Source organism: Vicia villosa, linkage group LG3 (genome assembly GCF_029867415.1).
Source record: "Vicia villosa cultivar HV-30 ecotype Madison, WI linkage group LG3, Vvil1.0, whole genome shotgun sequence".
NCBI lineage: Eukaryota > Viridiplantae > Streptophyta > Magnoliopsida > Fabales > Fabaceae > Vicia > Vicia villosa.
Genome location: NC_081182.1, coordinates 219254772 through 219272382, shown reverse-complemented (window position 1 = coordinate 219272382; position 17611 = coordinate 219254772). Strand labels below are relative to the sequence as shown.

General features: G+C 37.9%; 1 protein-coding gene across 1 annotated transcript; it reads right to left on the bottom strand.

Moving 5' to 3' along the window:
* Positions 1-885: 885 nt before the first annotated feature.
* LOC131659983 (uncharacterized) lies at positions 886-2375 on the bottom strand. Its single transcript, XM_058929089.1, has 2 exons — positions 1397-2375; positions 886-1199 (listed from the first exon to the last, which is right to left on the bottom strand). The coding sequence occupies exons 1-2, from the start codon at positions 2373-2375 to the stop codon at positions 886-888; spliced, it is 1293 nt and encodes a 430-aa protein (XP_058785072.1).
* Between the last annotated feature and the right edge of the window lie 15236 nt (positions 2376-17611).

Sequence of the window (17611 nt, the reverse complement as noted above, 5' to 3'; positions counted from 1 at the left end):
AAGATGGAGCAATGTGGCCATGGTAAAGCAGATTTTTAAGAAAAATTGTATATCACTTTTCATTTCTAACAAAGGAATGGCCTCATGATCCATAAAACCTTTGAATTGAACCTCTTAAACTAAGATTTTTTTATATTTTGAAAGCTTAAACATTGCATAAAATTCTTGAACTCTAAACCCTAATCCAGTACCCCTGAACCTGGCCCCTAAACCCTTAACCATGAACCTAGAACCATGATCCCTGAACCCTAAACCTTGAATCCTAAACCCTGAACCCAGAATACTGAAACCTGCACCCTAAACCCTAAACCCAGAACCATGAACCCTGAACCCAGAACCATGATCCTTGAACCCTGAACCTTGAGCCGTGAACACTGTACCATAAACTAGGGAATTTTAGTTGGGTTTTTATTCACCCCCTTCTAGATACGTTGCCAACGTCTTACAACTAGACCCTAAACTTCAAATCCTGAACTCTAAACCCTAAACCATAACTTTGATCACTTTAAAATATGGTATGATATGCATGAAATGTTTGTCAGTTTTTAGATATCCAAGAGTTCATCCCACTTTCAGATAGGTCATATCAACACAATACTGAAAACCATCAGATAATAAGAATAGCACGACAAGATATCTGGTAAATCCCGATTGCATTTCATTCAATCGTAAGCAAACAGATGAGTTCATACAGATAAGTTGCACATAGTCTAGCAATAAAGTAATTGCTTCAAAAGCATACACATGAGGTTTAATTCATCAAAGCACAACCCCATCCAACAATCCTGGAGGTGGTTAGGAGATCAAAACAACAAACAAGTTGGAAATGCTCAATCAAATCAAGACAATCATCTCCGTTGGGCTCGGAGTCTTGCAAGCTCTCCCTCAAGTCGAGCTAACTTGGCCCTTTTCTTCCATCAATTGCTTTTCCAAATCCCGAATCTTCCTTTTACCATTGCTTTCAGTCCTTTGTAACTTCAAACATTTTTGTTGCTTCCGGTACAAGCTTTCCTCCATTAAGTCATAAGAGCGTCTTTGAGCACCTGTCATGCCTGAGCTTTCACCTTGTGCTTGCTTGAGCTTATGAGCCAACTCACCCTTTTCTTGGTCTAAAAAATAACTCTCCAAATCCACTTCTCTATCTTTCACTTGAAGTTTGATGTTGTCCGCCTTGGCTTGAGTATAGAGCTCAGCAGAAACTGTATTAGAAAGACAACAGGAGGTTGTTCATACAATGGATATGACTTCGCAAATGGCAACAACAAATCTTTAACTCTTGCCTTGATCCAGCCCCTATAAGGACCCGTAGCAATAGGAACCTTCTTGCTTAATGTGGTTTGATCTTTCTTATGAAATTTGGTCCAAGCAGATTATATCTTCTCCAGCTCCATAAGACCTGTACCATCGGCAAAATACACTGATTCAGCTATTTCTGCATCCTTCGGAGGACCTTCCATCGCATATCCCAATTGGAGGTAGGCAAGCATAGGATTGCAATTAATACAACCTCTAGTTCCTATGACAGGGACATTGGAGTATTGACCGCAACTGGTAATGATGTTCCAAACCTTCCCCACACAATAATTCCACCTGATGTCAAAAGAAGTAAGGTTAAGAAGCATGTCTGACCATTGAAGAGAACCTTTCTTGAGCACGAATGGCCCTTTCACTGGCATATGCAACATAAACCACTGATACAACAAAGGGAGACAGGAGCCAACAACGTATCCCCCCTTTCCATGCCTAGAGTGGATAGCCACATAAGTGTCTGCAAGCAATGGTGGCACAGGATTCTCGTTCATGAAAACACAAATAGCTAATAAACTCACAAAGTTCTCCGTAGATGGAAATAGCACAATATCATAAATCATAACAGCAAGTAACCGACTGAATTCATCCCAATGTTCTTTCTTAGCCGACTCTTCAGCCTTATTGATTAGAAAACAAAGGTTGAAACCAGGAGTAGCACCAGTTGATTTCCAATTATATTTCACCTCTTTTATCCCCACATGAAGAGCTTCGGCTATGTTTTCGAACCTTACAACCTTAGAAACTCGAAAGAAAGGCACATTATCAGTAATTCGGATGTTGAGGTTATAAGAGTATTCCTCAAGTGTTGGAACCAGTTGATAATCCTGAAATGTAAAACTCCGCAACTGTGGGTCATAAAAATGGAACAAAGTGATCAAGGCCATCGGGTCGAAAGATGTGTGGAGGATGGAAAGCAAGTTGACATAATCATGATTGAAATCCTGTAGAACCTTCCCTTTTAGACAAGAACTCAAACTTATCAGCCCAGAAACGTCAATAACCGGAATCATGTAAGAACTGGTGCGTCTCATGAACTCTTTGACGGTATTGGCGGAGGCATCCATCTCTTAGCTTGAATGAACTCTTGAATGACCCTGAAAGACATGACATGCAAATGCTTGTTATTATTATTTTTTGTACATCATTTTTGGGAATGTAAATATGCAATGATGCAAAGTGGTGGGACTTAGTGCCTCCCACCGGACATGTTTGGATTTCCTCAAAGTTACACGACGCAGGTTCAAAAGTTCAGCACGATTTCGGAACACCCCGTAGATCACGGGACATAATCAATAGAAACAGAACCCTGGTCACTATAACAGAAATGAAACCACTCGAACAAGAACCACAGTAACCCTCGAACAAGAACCACGGTAACCCTCGAACAAGAACCACGATAACCCTCGAACAAGAACCACGGCAACCCTCGAACAAGAACCACTGTAACCCTCGAACAAGAACCAAAGTCACCATCAATGTACCTATTAAGCAATGATTGATTCCCGCCCCACTCACGGGTAAATATAGGCCAGGGTAGGTCGAAAAGCCAACAGAGGATCGAATGTAGGCGCTATCATACGATATTGCCTCATTCCACCAAGCTCTGCCCGTGGATACGTGATCAGATCAATCAGGCATACGCCTTCTTTCCGTCACGACCACTCTAGTCCTAGTTCCTAAGGTATCACTCATGACCTGTGTATTGGGTCTTTTACCTCTTGAAACACCCACCCAACATATAGGAAACCAGACAGTCCAGAATATGATGCAGAAAAGTAAAAGCGCGGATATAATGCAATGCAAACAGGAAAATATGCAAAGCAATAAAACACCCAAAGATAAACACACAAGCTCTAGGATTGCCTCGCTTAGTCCGGACCTGCAATAGGTAGAGACATCCCCAGCAGAGTCGCCAGTTGTCGCTACCGCGAAAATCAACAGAGTTGCCACTAACATATTTATCCTGAAAAGGAAGGGAATGCCAGCAAACCACAAAACAAAACAACGATCTCACGACCAGAGAAGAGGGTAAGGGATTCGGTTACACGAGGGGAAGGTGTTATCACCCCTCGCGCCCATCGTACTCAATGGGATCCATGCTTACAGTCTAATATATGGGTGTGTAAAAGAGTCTATGCCTAAAACTGAACTAAGATGCATGCAAAATGTAGGGTGTCATACCCCAAAATATGCCCACCGTATTTATCCATGTATCAGTCCATCTGACTTTCAAATGCTCAAAGATACACAAGAAGGAAGCATGCAGTCTCTCTCCTAAACAACAACCCTCAAACTAGGGTTTTGCCTTTCTCAAAGAAAAGTCAGGTTCTGATACCTCCAATGGACTCCATGGCCTCTCATATGATTTAAATAATCGTTATGCCAAGTTTCAAGCTCCGATTCCTAAGATTGATCAATCAACTTATCAGATAGTCAGCAGTCGACTAGTTTGACCTAAAAGTCAACTGTGGTCAAAGTACAGTCAAAATTCCTGATTTTTGGTCAACATCCTTATTTTGAAGTATCACTCATCATTTGATCAAGTATCGATCATGATTCATCAAGAAAAGTTCAGAAATCAACAAAATCTAAAGTTTCTAAATCAGGGTTTTTGGACCTAAAGTCAACTGAACTTTGACCAGCCATAACTTTCACATGGAACATCATAAATTTCCCATCCAAAGCTCAATTTGAAGGAAACTGAATTATATACAACTTTGTCTCTCACATGCCAAGTCTAAAAGTGCTTCATTTGAGAGATATGAGCCAAAACATTACAGGTCCTTCTAGAAGCTCGCAAAAAGCAGTTTTTTGTCAAAGCCAATATCATCAAGATAAAATCCTCAAATGAAAAAAAGTTTCCAAAGTGGCTTGTAAAGGACATCTTGAGGTTTCCATAAAGTCCTAGATAATCTCCATATGATAAAAATTGAATGAGTTATGATTGGTGCAAGTTGGTAAAATTTCAACGAAACCATAAAACCCTAATTGATGAAATTGAAGATTTTGAGTAATGGGCTCATGTTTATGGGCTATGGACGTGATAAGGAGCTTAAGAGAGGCCCATTAGTCATATAAATTTTATTTCATGATTTTATTTTTATTTATATTTGATTTTATTCATTTAAATTCAAATTAAATCAAAATAAAATTACACTTAAATGGGATAAATTTTTATGATTTATGTTCCAAATATTTAATCAATCCAAACATCGATCCAAGGGCCATGATTAAAAAGAAAATATGCATGAATTAGAATTGGAACAAAATTAGAAAGTTTGCATATCAAATTTCAATCAAATTTCATTCACTTGAATCATTTTATTTTTTCCAAGTTTGTTAACCTAAATTCATCCATTATATATTCCCCATCATTCAGACTCAAGGATGAACGAAAAACCATGCCTCACAAAGCCCTAGCAAACTCTCAAAAAATCTCAAAAATTAGGGCACGGGAAAGAATGAGTTTCAGAGGGATTCAAGGACAACCAATCACACCAGTCAACTTCTGAGGTATTGCAAGGTAAGGTAAGATTATAAACCAAGCCTAATTACGTTCATTATGTAAATATCACGGTTTCCATATGCATTCATATTGTTACTTTCATAAATGGCATTGTTATGATGTTTTATCGTGAACTAATGATCCTAATAAGCTTATGAGGCTAAGTATAGCAGGTTAAACGTACTATATTGGAGCTTGAGTCCCTAAATCGTAAACCACCATTTTTGAGGGTTCACACTTGCCAAGCTTCGAATACCATATTTCAGGGAGTTTTATGCAAAATAAATACCATATTCGAATTCAGGGCTCGATTATATGTAAGTCTGGGATTATTGTTTTGAGTTTTGATGCGTTTTTTTGTAGTTGGTGAATTGCAGGTATTTGCTAGGAAATTGGCATAGCCAAACCGTAGCAAAATTCAAGCTATTTCTTAGTCATATAATTACAAGTTCAGGGGGAAGAAGATGATGATCGCGTGGCATCTACACGCGACGTGATTCGCTGGTCAACAGTCATCTCACCCTCTCTCCTATCCAGTTAGCACATGTTTGTTGGAGTTTGAATTTTGTTTCCAGTCAAAGCATTTTGTGTTATATTGTTTGTTATGCGTGTTATAAACGGCGAAGGATAAGTGGTCTGGTGGTAAGAGCGAAGGAAGTTGGTTCTTGGACGAGGAGCGCCTGTTCGATCCCTGGGAAGGCAAGTTGTTTTATTTTCTCTCAACTAAGTCACAATAGGATCCGGTGGTCACGCGTCATATGTGAGGGCCATGCACCTTCATCAAATCAACCTTCAGATCCAGTCATCATCAAATCCTACGCTTCAGAAGCTGCGCATCTACCATAGACCTTCAGGGATGCACCCTACTAGATCAAAAGCTGAGTTGTTTAATTTTTTTTATTTACTTTTAAATTACATAAATCTTTTATTTTATTTATTTCTTTCCTATATTAATATTTTTGTTTAAATCATTTTTTTTTAGTAAAATAATATTTTCATGTTGTTTGAATTTATTTAATCGAAGATTCGATTTTCCTCATAATAATAAAAATAATGGTTTTATAAAACTATAGAAAATTATTGTTTGTTATACATATTTTCTTATCATTTGTTTTAAACCCTGATTTTTTTTATCATGATCACTAATCACTTGTAGGTGTTGCCTATTAACCCTAGTCTAGGTTTTTAACCTTGGATAACTTTTGGCCCATTCAGAGTTTGCTTTTGCCTTGCCTTTTATTTGTTTGCCTAAGTTATTTTTTGGTCTGTTACATTGTTGAGATCTTTAATGCACTAACAGTTTTCTTCTTCGTGGCTAATTTTCAGGAGTAACCAAAATCCTTTAGCCACGCGCCATCAGATCAAAAATCTAAGTTCTAATTCCTTTTTTGTTTAAATATCATTTTAATTTTATTTTGCCTTTTTGCCCAAAATAGGGTTTCCTTCAATAGTCAATGAATCTCTCCTACACTCACCATTCTTTATTTTCCTCTTAATTTTCAGAGCTGATCAAGGGTTCGAGGAAGATCAAGGCTCAAGATAATTAAACTAATTATTCATCCCTCTTATTTTATGCTTTTATTCCCCTTCCTCGCAGGTGTTTATTGTAATAGCGTAGGACTTTTATATTTTTCTGCCTTTAATTTATGCAATTTTAACTGCGTGGTTAGTAATCTTAGGGAGTGCAAGCCTTGAATTAACATAGCTCACTAGTTATAAGATAAATATCTGAATTGAATCACGTGATTGTTGCACACACACATCTTTAGGGTAATTCCTCTTGTTGCCTTATACTGTTGCCTTAATTGTTGCCTGTTGCCTCTAATTGTACTAAATAGTCAAGTCCCTCGATTCCGAGGATACCTAAAGCAAGGTTGCCTAAAGAGATTGAAAATCATCTAGTCCCTCGAAGTTGCCTCGGTAAAAGATGATTGTCCCAATTGCTAAGGTATCCTCGCATGATGCCTAAACAGAATGACTATTATATCCTTCCCTTAGACTACCTGCCCACTTTATGGCAAGGGACAGTATTGTGGCGAACGATATCTTCGATGACCCTTCAACATCCAATTGAAAGACTTCCTTCCCTCTCATGGTATGGATAGACCCTTTCGCCCGAAAAGCTAAAAGAATGATTTTTCAAACTTAGGGTAGTTGCTACTAATTGCTTGCTCTAAAATTCAAATTACTTTTCACACCTCTTTTCAAAATCAAATTCAAAAAGACTACGCTTATTTACAAGCTAAAGTTCTTCTTCAAAGGTTTTTCTATCCACACCCTACTTGTCAAACAATTTAAACATTTTGAAAACAAAGTGAGATAAGCAATTTAGAGCCCATGGAAAACCATGGATGCAAAGGGTGCCTTACACCTTCCCTTTGTATAACCTACCCCCCGAACTCAAAATCTTTTTAAAAGGTCTTTTCCTGTTCTTTTAGCCTTTCTATAATTGGATAAAATAAAATTCGATGGCGACTCTTGCTATCCGCGACATTTTCAAATAAAGTCAGTTCACCGTATTACAGAACTGGAGACTCTGTTGGGGATTCTTTCGAATAAAAGAGGGGTTACCTTAAAGCTTAGGATCACTTAATGTTTGTTTTGCTTGCTTTATTTTTTTCAGGGTTGTTTTGGGAATTAAATGAAGGACGAATCCTATACCCGGATTCAAGTACACTTAAGATAGGAGTGGCATGGTCATGGCGACCTCTTTCACATATGTTGGAGATGAGTCAATATGAAGTTCACGCTTGAGTTAGGACTCCATAGCTATATGCACACCTTTCTCAAATGAGGGAGGTCTATGTATGTGCCTGTGAGTGCGCCAGAGCTCAAGGACCTTTAGTCACCTTTAACCCATCTTGGCCTTTAGGACGTAGTGGGGGGACTACTCTTGAGAAATGTTGAGAACCTAGTCGCTACCCGATACTACAATTCAGATAGGTTCTCTCTTAAAGTATCATTGCATGGTGCAAATGCATCATGTCCGACGGTGCTTTAGAAGGACTGACAATTCTGAATAACTGGTAGAACCCGTTGCTGATTTCATCTTATCCATAGAAATACCTTTTGGGAAGGGTAGTTACCTAGTCAAACTCCATGCAAGCCTTTAAACCTAAGGAAATTTGTGACTTGTTTGTGTGTGCTACTAACCCTTCATTTCCTTGCAGGAACTATTTGTAGGACTTATTCGTCCTTATTACCTTATGCTTTACATATTGCATTACATCCGCAAAATATCATGACATCATGACATATCATATTAACTAACCCTCTCAAGGATCTTAGGGATTTAGGGCGCACAATTTCAGGTGCTCTTATCAAGGACTGAATTCCTAATCAAGGGGCAAGAGGATTTGCTTTCCTCTAGCCATATATCTTCCAATTCAGGGACACGATACCTATCAAGGGGCAAGAGGATTTATTTTCCTCTAGCCATAGGCATTCAAATTCAGAGGTATCCCGAATCAGAGGCGATGACCCACTCGATATGGTGAGCTTCATTCTCAAAGAAGGAGGCCTAAGGACAAAAGCCAAGATCCTTCAGACGAAGCTGTGACCGATTCAATGTCTAAATGTCGCAAACTAAATTTCCTAAAGATCCTTGAAAACATTGCATTGGCATTCATAACATCGCATAACAGGTTTCCATATATAACAGGTTTCTCATCCTTCCTCGCTGTTTATTTCAGCATCATGAATCTCGAGCAATCAGTCAAAGTCCTTCAGGCTCAGAATGCTGAGTTCCAAGTCTTGATCCTGAACTTAGCCAAGGGGCAAGAAGAGCTGAAAACCATGCTGACTAAAAAGAAGAAGAAAGGCAAGAAGACTCTGGGGAAAAAGCTTAGACCGATCTTGCAACTCAGGGAAGTCGAAGTCTCTGAAGACAGTGACGACGAAGAACAAGATGATGCTAGTATCAAAACTGATGCAAAAAGCAACCATGATTCTGCCAAGCCCTCCAAAGAAGAAGAGGACTATTACCATGAGGATGAATATCCTGATGAAAAATACAAGTTGTTGGAAGAACGTATGAAAGCCATGGAAATTCAGAAGGTACCTGGGTTTGATTTTGAGGAACTAGGACTCATCTCTAGAGTTGTTATACCTCCAAAATTCAAGATTCCAACTTTTGCAAAATACGATGGAGTCTCTTGTCCTAAGATGCACTTGAGGTCTTACGTAAGGAAGATTCAACCTCATACTACCGATAAGAAGCTATGGATCCACTTTTTCCAAGAAAGCTTATCGGGAACTCAACTCGAATGGTACTATCAACTGGAGGGTACCAACATCCATACATGGGAAGATTTGGTAACTGCCTTCTATATGCAATGCCAATACAATGCTGACCTTGCGCCAACCCGCATGCAACTACAAAGTATGTCTATGGGTTCTAAAGAAAGTTTCAAAGAGTATGCGCAAAAGTGGAGAGACCTGGCTGGAAGAGTTCAACCTCCCTTAGCTGACATAGAGTTGGTAGATATGTTCATGAGTACATTAATTGGTCCTTTCTATAGTCATTTGTTGGGAAGTTCATCATTTGGATTCACTGAACTTATACTGATTGGGGAACGTGTCGAGAGTGGCATCCGAAGTGGTAAGATTCAAAGGGCTCCATCCTCAGGTGCTACAAAGAAGCATTTCAGTGGGAAGTCAGAGTCCAATGCTGTGTATGGGCAGAAAAGGAGAAACCATGACCAATCTATTGGGGCAGTTCTGATCTCCACACCGGCGCCTCAACAAGGTCGTCAAAACAAACAAGACACACTCAGGCGTCAATTCACAAAGATCAATATGTCGTTAGCTCAAGCCTTACAACATCTGCTCCTAGCTACAAACCCAATGCGAAGTGCGTATATCATTCTAATAGTCCTGGACATGATATAGAGAACCGTTGGCCATTGAAGAATAAGATCCAAGATATGATCGACGCAGGCAAAATTGAGTTCGACCCTCCTACAACCCCTAACGTGATCACTGCTCCCATGCCTAATCACAACAAGACTGCTGATGCTGTGGATGGCTAGAAGGATGTCTTTCGAATCATTAGATTTACTTTCATCTGCAATTTCTTTCCTGTTTGTTTGAACATTCGACTTATGATAGACATTATCTGTTTTAGTAATCATCATTAGTGCATTGCATATGTTTGTCTTGAATAAATTATCTCGCTATCACTCATTTTAAATTGTGTATTTACTTTGCATATGTTTTGCGATATTCGACACCTGCTAAAGTTGTATGCCTTTTGAGGGAGGATGACGAAAATGATACCGCAACCTCATACAGTATGCTTTTGAACAGACTATGTTGACGATGTACGACATTGTTTCAATTCCTAAACAGTGGAGATATAAGGATGTTAATCCCTCGTCAACCCCTTTGAGCCTAAGGTGTAGGAGTTTTCTTTCTTGAACAATTTAAAACCTTTGTTCATAACTTGGGGCAGGGTGGTTACTCAGTTAACTCAGTCATGCCAGTACGTTTTTACACAAATAATGATGGTTTCCCGTAATCATTAAATCAGGCAGTCAACATCTATCAAAAGAAAAAAGCTATTAAGTCAAAACCTATGAAGGAGACTTATATAAAATTGAAACATCCCGCTGACTGTAATCTCAAAATAAACAGTTCAGGCAAAAGTTAGGGATAACAATGTCAAAAAGGTGGTCGCTAAAAATCCTCGACAAAAGAAAAAATTTCAAAAGAGGTCACTGCAAATCCTCAACAAAAAGAAAGTATTACAAAAAAGGATGACTGCCTGTCCAAATTAAACTTCTGATACTTTAACCATCATCAAATATCAATGTTACAACTTCAAGCTTTGCTAAGGCTTGAACGCATAATTAACTGAGCATAGGATCGAAGAACATCATGAAGATTGGGAAGGGTACAAACAAACTTTGAGCCTTTATCCTTTGTTTCTTAAACCGTGGACCAAGCCACGTTACAACCCTTGAAAGTCCTAACTGAAGCATGGTTAGTTCGAAAGCATACTGTCACCCAAAAGGTATCCAGACTCCTCAAGGTTTTCCATAAAAGTTGAGTTAATATCTCCTCTTACAAACATCACGTTTTATAAACATCACGTTTAATAAACATCATGCTTTTACATCTTCTGTTTTAAGGTTTTTCAAAAACTCAAGACAGACATATGCATTGCATCTCATGAATTCATTATTAAACATATTCTGCTACATAATTTCAAGTGTTAGCATCAGAAAGAATCTGCACTGGGTACAACTAATGATTAAAAGTCATCCCGACAGACGAAACTATCTCGGTAACAACATCTCTTATAAATGACTCAGTTGATTAGAAGTCAATGAATATAAGGGGCATGACAGGCTCCGACCAGTCAATCTGAGGCATTCAGGTCAAGATTCATAGAATCTCTCAGAAGTATCAACAATCAGGGGCATGCACCCAAGTGGGTCCGAAGCTACTTCCCGATCAGTTAGGGGCATCATACTAAGTACTAGGGGCATGTCACCCTTAGTACTCATCTTATAAGGTCCTCGCAAGGCGAATCTCTTCAAATTCCCTAGTAGCTGGGGCAAGGCTATGAAAGGCATGTTCAACACCTCGATCATTATTCACTGGTGTTTTTCAATCAATACGAGTCCAAGAATGGCAAGTACTATAATCACTAGGGGTAACGTTCAAGACATCCATGTCTTCCCACAGAGCCGGTTTCACTGGATCATACCCCCACAGAGCAATCATTAAGAAGGTACCTTCAAATGTTCTTGTCCCAACAAAGACTTAATTCCTCAACGAGGTTTTTCATCTTCGACACTGCCGATTCCCCTCCAAACAAAATTATTCATCTCTCCTATCCTCAATCAGGGTACATCAAGATCAATCATTCAAATGGCTCTCATCCCCAAGCAGAAATCATAAATCCCCAGCTATGTATCTTTAATACAGGATAAAGCATCAGAGTCACAATAATACAGAGACTTATTTTCTCAAAACATTCCAAATAGCATAAGTCATAATCATACATCATATACATCGCATACATATTCATACACTACATATAAAGATTCCTAACAAACGCATACAAAACATACAGAGTTTCTTCAGTTATTTTGAGGACCTCGTCTCATTCATTACATGCATCATGATACTGCATAAAACTACTGTTACTTTTTCAGTCTATTCCTACAAATGAACATTATCTTCTAGATATAGTGCAGAGATAATGAAGTCAATGATTTAATTCTGACACTCATTCAAGATAGAGATTTAGTTCTGACATTAATTTTGGATATCTTCCAAAGATAGTTCAGAGATAATCAAGACCATGATTTAGTTCTGACACTTAATTTTGGATATGCTCCAGAGATAGTTCAGAAATAATCAAGACGATGATTTAATTCTGATACTTAGTACCGGGTATTCTCCAGAGATAGTTCAGAAATGATCAAGACCAAGATTTAATTTTGATACTTAGTTCCGAGTATTCTCCAGAGATAGTTCAGAGATAATCAAGACAGAGATTTAATTCTGATACTTAGTTTTGGGTATTCTCGAGAGATAGTTCAGAGATAATCAAGACAGAGATTTAATTTTGATACTTATTTTCGGGTATTCTCCAGAGATAGTTCAGAGATAATCAAGACAGAGATTTAATGTTGATACTTATTTTCGGGTATTCTCCAAAGATAGTTCAGAGATAATCAAGACAATGATTTAGTTCTGATACTTTGTTTCGGGTATTCTCCATGAATAGTTCAGAGATAATCAAGAGACTTAGATCTAATTCTATCATCACGAACGGTGTAGACACGATCATCTTCCAAGATCTAATTCAGTTACTACGAACAGTACTGACACGGTCAACACTCAGAGATCTAATTCTATCATCACGAACGGTGTAGACACGATCATCTTCCCATATCTAATTCATTTACTATGAACGGTGCTGACACGGTCAATATTCCAAGATCTAATTCTATCATCACGAACAGTGTAGACACGATCATCCTTCAAAGATCTAATTCGGTTACTACGAACGGTACTGACACGATCAAAGAAAGAGACAGACTTATACATGACACTCAACTAAGAAAAGATCACGACAATGGATTCACGACAACTGAGTCACGACAACGAAGTCACGACAACTGAGTCACGATAATGGAATCACGACAAATGAGTCACGATAATGGAATCACGACAACTGAGTCACGATAATGGAATCACGACAATGAAGTCATGACAACTGAGTCACGATAATGGAATCACGACAATGGAGTCACGACAATGAAGTCACGATAATGGAGTCACGACGATTGAGTCACATATCTAAGCCCAATATTCAGTTCAGAAACGATCATGACAATGGAGTCACGAAGATGGAGGCAATGACAATAAAGTCACTACAATCAATTCACTTCATACTCCCAACATCCAGATGGCATCTGTAAGCCCATCTCCAATAAACTTTCTGTCAATGCCCGGATGGCATCTTTAAGCCCGTCTCATACATCTTTTCCAACACTTGGACGACATCTTTAAGCCCGTCTTCGGTAAAAGTCCCTGCTTCATCTAGGGCAAATTCCTTGGTATTCTAGTGTTCAATCCTCTTCTACCTTCAGATACCGACTAGCATACAAACCACTCTACATCTTCAGGTTTAAGAAGATTAAACAAGGGCAGCTGTCATACCCCAAAATTTTCCCACCATATTTATCAATGTTTCAGGCCACCTGACTTTCAAATGCTCAAAGATACACAAGAAGGAAGCATGCCGTCTCTCTCCTAAACAACAACCCTCAAACTAGGGTTTTTCCTTTCTCAAAGAAAAGTCATGTTCTGATACCTCCAATGGACTCCGTGGCCTCTCATATGATTCAAATAATCCTTATGCCAAGTTTCAAGCTCTGATTCCTAAGATTGATCAATCAACTACTCAGATAGTCAACAGTCGACTAGTTTGACCTAAAAGTCAACTATGGTCAAAGTAGAGTCAAAATTCCTGATTTTTGGTCAACATCCTTATTTTAAAGTATCACTCATCATTTGATCAAGGATAGATCATGATTCATCAAGAAAAGTTCAGAAATCAACAAAATCTAAAGTTTCTAAATTAGGGTTTTTGGACCTAAAGACAACTGAATTTGACCAGCCATAACATTCACATGGAACATCAGAAATTTCCCATCCAAAGCTCAATTTGAAAGAAATTGAATTCTCTACAACTCTGTCTCTCGCATGCCAAGTCTAAAAGTGCTTCATTTGAGAGATATGAGCCAAAACATTACAGGTCCTTCTAGAAGCTCGCAAAAAGCAGTTTTCTGTCAAAGCCAATATCATCAAGATAAAATCCTCAAATGAAAAAAAGTTTCCAAAGTGGCTTGTAGAGGACATCTTGAGGTTTCCAAAAAGTCCTAGATCATCTCGATATGATAAAAATTCAATGAGTTATGATTGGTGCAAGTTGGTAAAATTTCAAAGAAACCATAAAATCCTAATTGATGAAATTGAAGATTTTGAGTAATGGGCTCATGTTTATGGGTTATGGACGTCACAAAGAGCTTAAGAGAGGCCCATTAGTCATATAAATTTTATTTCATGATTTTATTTTATATATATTTGATTTTATTCATTTAAATTCAAATAAAATTAAAATAAAATCACACTTAAATGGAAGAAATTTTTATGATTTATGTTCCAAATATTTAATCAATCCAAACATCGATCCAAGGGCCATGATTAAAAAGAAAATATGCATGAATTAGAATTGGAACAAAATTAGAAAGTTTGCATATCAAATTTCAATCAAATCTCATTCACTTGAATCGTTTGATTTTTTCCAAGTTTGTTAACCTAAATTGATCCATTATATATTCCCCATCATTCAGACTCAAGGATGGACGAAAAACTCTGCCTCACAAAGCCCTAGCAAACTCTCAAAAAATCTCAAAAATTAGGGCACGGGAAAGAACGAGTTTCAGAGGGATTCAAGGACAACCAATTACACCAATCAACTTCTAAGGTATTGCAAGGTAAGGTAAGATCATAAACCAAACCTAATCACGTTCATTATGTAAAGATCACGGTTTCCATATGCATTCATCTTGTGACTTTCATATATGGCATTGTTATGATGTTTTATCGTGAACTAATGATCCTAATAAGCTTATGAGGCTAAGTAGAGCAGGTTAAACGTACTATATTGGAGCTTGAGTCCCTAAATACTAAACCACCATTGTTGAGGGTTCACACTTGCCAAGCTTCAAATCCCATATTCCAGGGAGTTTTATGCAAAATAAATACCAAATTCGAATTCAGGGCTCGATTATATGTGAGTCTGGGATTATTGTTTTGAGTTTTGATGGGTTTTTTTGCAGTTGGTGAATTGCAGGTATTTGCTAGGAAATTGGCGTAGCCAAACCGTAGCAAAATTCAAGCTATTTCTTAGTCATATAACTACAGGTTCATGGGGAAGAAGATGATGATCGTGGGGCATCTACACGGGACGTGATTCACTGGTCAACAAACCGCTCACCCTCTCTCATATCCAGTCAGCGCAAGTTTGTTGGAGTTTGAATTTTGTTTCCAGCCAAAGCATTTTGTGTTATATTGTTTGTTATGCGTGTTATAAACGGCGAAGGATAAGTGGTCTGGTGGTAAGAGCGAAGGAAGTTGGTTCTTAGACGAGGAGCGCCTGTTCGATCCCTGGGAAGGCAAGTTGTTTTACTTTCTCTCAACTAAGTCACAATAGGATCCGGTGGTCACGCGTCATATGTGAGGGCCATGCACCTTCATCAAATCAACCTTCAGATCCAGTCATCATCAAATCCTACGCTTCAGAAGCTGCGCATCTACCATAGACCTTCAGGGATGCACCCTACTAGATCAAAAGCTGAGTTGTTTAATTTTTTTTATTTACTTTTAAATTACATAAATCTTTTATTTTATTTATTTCTTTCCTATATTAATATTTATGTTTAAATCATTTTTTTAGTAAAATAATATTTTCATGTTGTTTGAATTTATTTAATCGAAGATTCGATTTTCCTCATAATAATAAAAATAATGGTTTTATAAAACTATAGAAAATTATTGTTTGTTATACATATTTTCTTATCATTTGTTTTAAACCCTGATTTTTTTTATCATGATCACTAATCACTTGTAGGTGTTGCCTATTAACCCTAGTCTAGGTTTTTAACCTTGGATAACTTTTGGCCCATTTAGAGTTTGCTTTTGCCTTGCCTTTTATTTGTTTGCCTAAGTTATTTTTTGGTCTGTTACATTGTTGAGATCTTTAATGCACTAACAGTTTTCTTCTTCGTGGCTAATTTTCAGGAGTAACCAAAATCCTTTAGCCACGCGCCATCAGATCAAAAATCTAAGTTCTAATTCCTTTTTTGTTTAAATATCATTTTAATTTTATTTTGCCTTTTTGCCCAAAATAGGGTTTCCTTCAATAGTCAATGAATCTCTCCTACACTCACCATTCTTTATTTTCCTCTTAATTTTCAGAGCTGATCAATGGTTCGAGGAAGATCAAGGCTCAAGATAATTAAATTAATTATTCATCCCTCTTATTTTATGCTTTTATTCCCCTTCCTCGCAGGTGTTTATTGTAATAGCGTAGGACTTTTATATTTTTCTGCCTTTAATTTATGCAATTTTAACTGCGTGGTTAGTAATCTTAGGGAGTGCAAGCCTTGAATTAACATAGCTCACTAGTTATAAGATAAATATCTGAATTGAATCACGTGATTGTTGCACACACACATCTTTAGGGTAATTCCTCTTGTTGCCTTATACTGTTGCCTTAATTGTTGCCTGTTGCCTCTAATTGTACTAAATAGTCAAGTCCCTCGATTCCGAGGATACCTAAAGCAAGGTTGCCTAAAGAGATTGAAAATCATCTAGTCCCTCGAAGTTGCCTCGGTAAAAGATGATTGTCCCAATTGCTAAGGTATCCTCGCATGATGCCTAAACAGAATGACTATTATATCCTTCCCTTAGACTACCTGCCCACTTTATGGCAAGGGACAGTATTGTGGCGAACGATATCTTCGATGACCCTTCAACATCCAATTGAAAGACTTCCTTCCCTCTCATGGTATGGATAGACCCTTTCGCCCGAAAAGCTAAAAGAATGATTTTTCAAACTTAGGGTAGTTGCTACTAATTGCTTGCTCTAAAATTCAAATTACTTTTCACACCTCTTTTCAAAATCAAATTCAAAAAGACTACGCTTATTTACAAGCTAAAGTTCTTCTTCAAAGGTTTTTCTATCCACACCCTACTTTTCAAACAATTCAAACATTTTGAAAACAAAGTGAGCTAAGAAATTAAGAGCCCATGGAAAACCATGGATGCAAAGGGTGCCTTACACCTTCCCTTTGTATAACCTACCCCCCGAACTCCAAATCTTTTTAAAAGGTCTTTTCCTGTTCTTTTAGCCTTTCTATAATTGGATAAAATAAAAGTCGGTGGCGACTCTTGCTATCCGCGACATTTTCAAATAAAGTCAGTTCACCATATTACATAGGGAGTATAAAGAATTGTACTCGCACGGGCCCTACCCCGCTGCCTACGTATCCTTTTTGAGGAATCAAAGGTACAATAGCTCGGGTAACTAATTTCTGTTTGTTTTGTGTTTTTTAGGTGAACGAGTTACATTTGCACTCCGCTGCTCGACCTTTGGAGTGTCACGTTTGGGAATGGAGCGGAAATAACAAGCTCTTAAGAAAAGAAAATCAAAGAGTATGGTTTGTGTTTTAAAGAATGCATGAGGAAAACCTAAGCTAAGGGGGAAAT

What these genes read in the sequence shown, in the direction of transcription:
- LOC131659983 (XM_058929089.1), bottom strand. Translation starts at nt 2,375, where the DNA reads ATGGATGCCTCCGCCAATACCGTCAAAGAGTTCATGAGACGCACCAGT. An exon ending in GTATTTTGCCGATGGTACAG is followed by an intron (nt 1,200 to 1,396) that starts GTCTTATGGAGC and finishes TTTCTAATACAG; the next exon opens with TTTCTGCTGAGCTCTATACT.